The following is a 7,853-nucleotide window of genomic DNA, read 5'->3' on the forward strand; positions in this document are numbered from 1 at the left end:
CAACTCTCTATAGTGGACATTTTTTAATTCCCCGTGGCTGTCCACTATATAGAGGTTTCACTGTATGTGTTTTTAATGTTTTTATTACAATATTTGTATAAATAACTTGGGTTTAACTTTTGGTTATTTTTGTCGCGTCGTCACCGTCCAACGACGTCAACGACGACGATAAAGACGTAATATGTATAATATAATATAATTTTATTATTGTATGATATATATTATTATAGTAGGCAGTCAACGTTTGTTCGGCCGTAATAATTTGCAGTTTGTTAATGACGGGCTGACGGCATCGACGTAATATTACACAGCCTACACGAATACTTAACGTAAGGTAATTGCTAATTTCTAATTTCTAATTGATTTAATTTACAAATATTATTGTTTAATGTAACGTGTGAAGGTGCTGCTCGGATATGCGGTCTACCGACATTTTACTGCTCGGATATGCGGTCTACATAATATTATGTATACCTTTAATTCGCGTAGGTACTTACAATAAATAGTAATAGTAGTGCGTAAAGAAATAACCAAAATTAAAATATTTGTATATTTATTTGTATAATTATTTGTATATTAGAAAAAAATATTAAAAAGAATCGTATGTATAATAATATAAAAACCTTAACGATAAACTGCTTTAATGTCTCTCAAAAATGCAAAAAATAAATCAGGTTCTTCATTTCGAGCCACTTTTCAACAATAATGGTTGAGATGCGATTGCAACAGTTGCATGGTTGTGCCTCTCATCGTTTTCATGATTTTTGTTTTTGCATTCAACCATGATCTCTCTATGCTCTGAGTGTGAGCCTTCGTCAGAGGATCAACGTAGTTTTGCTGGTGGTTAACAGTTTTATGAATGTATCCATTATCATTCAAACACCTATAGACTGCCCACAGTATTGTGTTTTTGTTTCTCCGAGGAACATAAAAATATCGGCAATCAGAACCATTTTTAACACTTTGAGTGCCATGTGTATCAATTTCAATACACAACTAATATGTTCATTTGTGCCGTGTGTATTGATAATGATACACACCACGAACTAAGATAGTATGGTCTGGAAACGAACGCCAAATCACGGGGCCGCTGAAGGTTATGAGTAAGCTTGTGCGGGGTGAAATGGGGCAAGTACGATTCGCACTCTATCTATGTTTATATAAGAGAACCATAAATGTCTACTTTTTGAATTTTCCCTCCAATGTATATTATTGTAATTATTATTTATTTATGTGTTTATTATTCATCACAATATTTGACTTGGTTTTAGTACATAGTACTATCTTAGTCCGTGATTTCTGTTTTTCTATTCATACTTTAAAAGTTGCAAAATGGCACCAAGACACAAAAGTTTTAAAGTTTTAAACAATGACCAAAAGAAAAATAATGCAAAGAAAAAGAAGAATTCAAAACTTGTTAATACATAGATTAAAATATTAATCAAATTAGAGAATACAATCAGAAACAGCATTTTGAAATGGAGACTTAGGGAGTCTGGTTTAAACTAAATGCTTACTGTTTCGTCTGTATTTTTATAATTAAAATTTAAAGTAGGAAGTGTAATATTTTTTGGTTAATAAATAAATCGCGTATTTTTGTTATGCATGTGTACTTATTACCCTACGTTTTAAATATCCAGAATCTATTTTCCTTTAAAACCATTTTACGACATCAAAAATGTATTACATAAATTTTAATATTAAATAATAGTAATAACTAATAGTTCAATCCTAGTCCGAGGTAGCGCTACATTCGCACTTGCCCCATTTCCCCCCGCACAAGACTACTCAATTCCATAAGCGGCCCGGCTCCCCGTCACTCGCCCGCCTGTTCGTTTTCAGTCCATACTATCTTAGTTCGTGATACACACATTTTGTCTTAGAAAATTACTTATTATAGAAAAACAAACCCAGATAGCGCCACAGAACAAAAAACATATGACTCTTGACTATATGTTTAATTCATATTTATGGTTGGTTTGAGGTTATATGTGTAAATCCTGGTTTACCATTTACAACTGTATACCATTTACGCAACGTTCGAGGATGAGGTAACAAATTTTTAAATGTTTTACGTACGTATGTGTACGCTCGTGGAGAATAGTATTGAAGGGTTACTGCAAATTTTCTCAGCTCTGGACAAAACTTTCTTTTTTTGCCATTTAAAATATCTTTAACAATGTTTTCTAATACATCTGACCCCAACGCCTAAAATATATAATAGAATATAAATATTATAACAGTTATTACCAATATTTATTTAAATATTATCTAATTTGTTAGTAATTCAGATAATATTTAAATAAAATGTAATAAAAAGTTGTAATATTAATAAACAATTATAGTAATAACTAATAGGTATTGGAATTAACTATTGATAAAATAAAAAGATTTGTTTGTCGACATATATTTTATTTGTTTTAATTATAAAAGTAAAAAATTACATCTTTACAACTTACATCAGACAAGTGTAGACATGAACAATGGCAGATTGTTAAAGCCATAGATAATACATATAATAAACATATAATATATATTCAGTAGGTACTGGATTTATAGAGGCGATCCGGGGCCCATGCCCCAGGCGCTAATCATAGAGGGGCGCAAATTTCAAATTTTAAACTCATCATTATTATTACATTTTAAAACAAATTGAATCTTTTGTATTGAATTACACTAGTATTTAAAATTAAACAAAAAAATTACACATCATTGTAAAATCAATACATTCCTCACTCCGTTCAGAATCTAATAGTATAGGTAAACAGATTTTTAGTTACCTTTATAGTATTCGCTGTTGATTCATTTAACAGAGATTTATTCTCTAATTGACCAATAACATCATTAAGAGATTCAACTTTTTTTAATAAACGTTTATTTTTTTGATTTAATAATTTATTTGAATAACTCAATCTTTTGACCGTGTTTTTAACTACAGTGAAATTGCGTTAGCTTTTCGTGGTGTAGAAAAATGTTCGTGAGTCATATCACCGATTCTCGAAGAAGACCAACATTTTCTTATTTTTGGAGTAGCCATTTCATCTTCTGAGATTGGATCACTAAAATATTAAGCAAATAAGTCAATGATTCAATTCAAATAATATATTTACTATACATACCGTTTGTGCTTATCAAAATCTGCTACATCAGGAGTTGATTCATTTTGTAGAGAAGTTGTACAAACGATGGAATTGTCAATACCATCATCATCAGTTTGACTACTAAAATATTAAACGTTCAAGATAGTACAATATTTAAAATAATAAGTTAATTGAAAATACACACCAATCAAGTACGTCAACACCCAAATCTGTAATAGTCACCGTTTCAACAGACGAAGATGTACAAGGATAGCTATTAGGTGATGCAGACTGTGTATTCATACTACAATATTCACTGAAATAATTATCAAGTATTATTATAAACAATCAAGGCAAATTTAGTCACACCCAAAAAATCATTACATTTCAACATCATTTGTAGTTGACGCAGCTAATGTTGGTAGAGCATTTGACATTAAAACTTTACGACTAGTACTCATAAGATAGTCAGAGGTTTTAAAATGCAATGAACATATTTTACTATTGTTTTTCAATAGTTTGACCTGCAGTCCAAGAGAATTTGACCATAAACGTTTCTTTTCTTCAGTTTTCGGAAAACTGTGAAAAACAAATTGGAATAGTATGAGCAACAAAGAAATAAATAAACGAGAATATCATATAATAACAGCTAAAATAGTTTAAATACTTACAAATGAAATGAAATGCTTGGAGCATCCACATTTTTAAGTCCACAGACCACACATTTCACTGAGTACACCATTATAATATATTTAGTAGAACTAAAATACTATTAAATTGATGGACTGGTTATTAACGAAAGTTAAACTTCAATTTATATAAAATGTAGGTACTTTAAGTATTTTATTTAGATTTTAACTCATGAAGGTTACCTAATTATTTTTTAATTACAACAAAAACATCAAAATAAATTGTATTCAAAACTGGTGTCGTGTAGATATTTTTGTTTTACCGCTATTTTTTGTTGCCAAGTTCTTACCTATTATTTTCAATAGTTATATCTTCCGTGCGTGGGCAAAAGGGGTTAAGTCAAAAATACACATTTTGGATACGTTTATCAAAAGATTTGAAAATTCGTTGTTAATAGAGATTTTAAAACAATTAAGATTTTTATTGATTTATGGCTTTAGAGTAAATTGGAATATACAATTTGAATTATATAAGCCTTCAAAAATATTTTTTTATTTGATTTTAGTGACTTAACCCCGCAGTTATAGTTCTAGAAATGACTTAACACATTTTGATCAAGACTTAATTCCTTCTTACCTAAATTATTGTAACTATTATTGACTTAAATACATAATTTTATAATAATAGCTATATTATATTATTTTTTAATTTAGAATAATAGGTACATAATGAATAATAGGTATATAATTTATATGGGTATAATAAATAAATGCATTCAATATAATAATATATTATTCAATCTCAAAAACTAAAATAAAACATAAACATTCTCTTTTTAAAGCATTTAAAAAACGAAAAAGATAAAAATAAAACTTAAAAACTTTCTTTTTAAAAAATGAAAAATTTTCATTTCTTTCAAATATTATGTAGGTAGGAAAAGGTAAAACTCTATAAACTTACACAACAAAAAAGGTTTAAAAAACAATCGATTAACTTTTATTCACTATCTATCATACCTTCTAAGTCAGGATCATTGTCTTCAATTTGAGTATCAGACTTCAACCCCTTATAGAAGGAATGATATAGTGGAGGAATGAGTGGTAACAAATCAATGAGATCTTTTTTTTTCTCCTTGGATGTAGGAACCATTTCGGTATATGCTCTTTCTACTTCAATATCTTTGTTTCTCAACTTTCCATGGCGACGAAGGGATAAACATTCAAATTCTTCATCGAGGTCCAAAGATCTTTTAAATGCAATTTGTCCAAAATTATCATCATATTTAAACCATTGACACTTGTTCCAAATAAAATTGAAATTCTTTTATAGGTGATTTCACTATTACAGGCTGTTTTACAACTAATCCAACTAGTTTTTTAACCCTACTATTAATTTTTTTCGACATTTTAAGAAATTAAATTAAAAAATATGTAGGATTAAACAATTATATAATAAACATTGTAATTAATAAATCAAACTGATAAAAACTAAGTAATAATATCACATGTTTTACAATAAAATTAAGCGCCAAATTGGATATGATAAATGATAACGCTGTTAAGTATTAACAACAAAAATTGACTTAATTCTTATTGACCATAATAGTATATCAGTTATATCTAGATTAACAGAATTATTTAAGTCAACTTAACCCTTTATGATCATAAATAGTATTGGAATTTTATTGATCAAATTGATATAAGTCGACTTAAATCAAATATACCATATAGATTGTATTAAATTAAGATAACTCTTAAATACCAAGTGTTATAACTTAAAGAGGAAAAAAGATTGACTTAATCTGATTAAATGATTAAAAAGTTAGGTGGGTATAAGTAATTGTTCATTGCCACACATAAAAAAAAATAGTTCGGTGCCACTGGAATATAGCTTATGTATAGTATAATACATTAAATTTTGTATTGATATTTTATGTTTAATTTAGATGAGTCTGATGGTAATAATTCTAATTTGAATGAAGGTAATTTTCGAGCTATTCTAAAATATAAAGCTAAAGACATAGATTATTTAAAAAATCATCTAGAATCCAAGTCTTGAAACAAATACATAAGTCCTCAAATACAAAATGAAATTATTATACATTATTTGTGGTGATTAATACTAAGTAAACTAGTAAAGATGGTCAATGCGTCTCAGTGCTTTTCTGTATTAGCTGATGAGACAACGGATGTGTCTGTTAAGGAACAGCTTACGCTGTGTGTACGTTTTGTTAATGGTACTGGAGAAAATGCTAAGTTATGTGAGATTTTTTTGAAGTATGTTAATGTACATAATTTAACTGGACAGCATTTGGGCTTCAGCTATACTATTTTATGAATATGTTAGGTGTTGAGTATAATTAATAAAATACTTTTTTTTTTAAATTGTATTTAAATAAGGTTTAAATTCTTGCGGAATTGACTACTCTAAAATGTATGGCCAGGGTTACGATGGGGCAAGTAACATGTCAGGGAAATTTAAAAGAGTACAGACTATAATACGAAATAAGTATCCTATGGCATTATATGTTCACTGTGCTGCTCATACATTGAATTTGGCAGTGTCTTCATCATGTGAACAACAAGATATAAGGAACTGTTTAGGTGTGGTAGAAAAAATGCATTGTTTTTTTAACACACCTAAACGTCACAGTATACTTTTGGAAGCTGTTGCTAATAGCGATCTCAACCCATCATCCAAATCATTAAAGCGTTTGTGTGTAACACGTTGGGTTGAAAGATACACCGCTGTTAATGATTTCGTTGAATTATTTCCATGTGTAGTCGAGGCATTGGAAAAAATATCAACCACCTTTAATGACAAATCATCAACTGATGCCAGTATGTTACTAAAATCCATGGATTCTGAGTTCTTAACTTCTATTCAAGTTGTTAATAATGATGGCGTATTATTAGGTGGTACTTTCTTATGGTTTACCTTTGTGTAAATGTTTTCAAAAATATGATATTGACTTGAAAGAAGCCGTACAGTTAGCGGAGTGCAATGTATCTATGCTTGAGGACTTAAGACAAAATATCGAAAAAGAATTTAAATCAATGTATAAAGAGGCTGAGGTATACTAATTTTTATTGTCCTTAGAAATCATTTTTATTATATAGGAATAGATGTTGTACCTATATTAATTTATAAAATACAATTAGAAAATGGCAGACTTTTTGGATATTAATATTTCTATCAAACGCATAAGCAAGAAACAGACAAATCGGGCAAATATATTTTCTGAGGATAAGACGATTCAACCTGAAACTTACAATAGAATTACCATAGCGATACCGTACATTGATTATTTTATAAATAATTTAAAAGAAAGGTTTCTTGTCCACGAAAATATTTTAAAAGGTACCTAAGTTACATTTAAATTGTTATATGTTATTAAATACTATTTACAAAAATCATTATGTATGGAATTTCTGTCTAGGTTTTCAATGTATATTTTCTGGCAACATTGTTTTTCAAGAATTTGAAGAACTTGTAAATTTTTATCTTGACACTGATGTTCAGACAGTAATTGCAGAGTTAAAAATCTGGCAATCAAAACTTAATATAACAAATAAATATCCTACGATAGCTATAGATGCCCTGAGATTATATGATTCCTCAGTATTTCCAAATGTGCACCAGCTACTTAAAATACTATGTACCTTACCGGTGTCCACATCGACACCCGAAAGAACTTAAAAGGCCGAAAGTCTTAAAAAACTGAAAACATATTTAAGGAATACGATGGCTGAAGTAAAAATAAATAGTTATTTTTCGTATTTAAGGTTAGTATAAATCTATTTATGTAATTACTTTTCAGACTAGACTAAATGGATTAACTTTGCTATCAATTCACCGAGAAGTTTCTATTACGCCCGAAGAAATTATAGATATTATGTCACAACAATAAAAAAAAATAGACATTATATTGTAAACTTTAAAGTGTATACATTTTGTAGAAAAAATAAAAATAAGTTTTTTTATACAACAATTTGCTAGTTTTTTGGGGTATACGTCATATCCCCCCCCCATGAAAATTCCTGTCTATGCCACTGCTGGTTGTTGCATTGAACCCTTTATTGACTGAACGGTTTTTTTGTATAAATTGTTAAAAAATGAGTCGTCTGACCGAAAGTTTTGAAG

General features: G+C 28.9%; 3 protein-coding genes across 3 annotated transcripts in view; 2 read left to right on the forward strand and 1 right to left on the reverse strand.

The window, feature by feature from the left end:
• Positions 1–3,822, reverse strand: part of LOC103309607 — a 6,111-nt gene extending 2,289 nt beyond the window's left edge. Inside the window, exons 1-6 of the mRNA XM_008185478.1 lie at positions 3,752–3,822; positions 3,465–3,659; positions 3,286–3,396; positions 3,120–3,221; positions 2,948–3,059; positions 2,010–2,208 (exon numbers count right to left, since the gene is read on the reverse strand). Of these exons, the coding sequence (XP_008183700.1) occupies positions 2,010–2,208; positions 2,948–3,059; positions 3,120–3,221; positions 3,286–3,396; positions 3,465–3,659; positions 3,752–3,822 (790 nt within the window). The remainder of the gene's footprint in view (positions 1–2,009; positions 2,209–2,947; positions 3,060–3,119; positions 3,222–3,285; positions 3,397–3,464; positions 3,660–3,751) is intronic.
• Positions 3,823–5,849: 2,027 nt separating this feature from the next.
• Positions 5,850–6,657, forward strand: LOC115034713 (zinc finger MYM-type protein 1-like). The gene is made up of 2 exons (XM_029492086.1): positions 5,850–5,970; positions 6,110–6,657. The coding sequence occupies exons 1-2, from the start codon at positions 5,850–5,852 to the stop codon at positions 6,655–6,657; spliced, it is 669 nt and encodes a 222-aa protein (XP_029347946.1).
• LOC100575825 (52 kDa repressor of the inhibitor of the protein kinase-like) lies at positions 6,593–7,621 on the forward strand. The gene is made up of 4 exons (XM_029492087.1): positions 6,593–6,784; positions 6,872–7,070; positions 7,150–7,463; positions 7,531–7,621. Exons 1-3 carry the CDS (start codon positions 6,722–6,724, stop codon positions 7,407–7,409), a joined length of 522 nt encoding a protein of 173 aa, XP_029347947.1. The 5' UTR covers positions 6,593–6,721; the 3' UTR covers positions 7,410–7,463; positions 7,531–7,621.
• Positions 7,622–7,853: the final 232 nt, after the last annotated feature.

Source organism: Acyrthosiphon pisum, unplaced genomic scaffold (assembly GCF_005508785.2).
Source record: "Acyrthosiphon pisum isolate AL4f unplaced genomic scaffold, pea_aphid_22Mar2018_4r6ur Scaffold_20785;HRSCAF=22121, whole genome shotgun sequence".
Classification (NCBI taxonomy): domain Eukaryota; kingdom Metazoa; phylum Arthropoda; class Insecta; order Hemiptera; family Aphididae; genus Acyrthosiphon; species Acyrthosiphon pisum.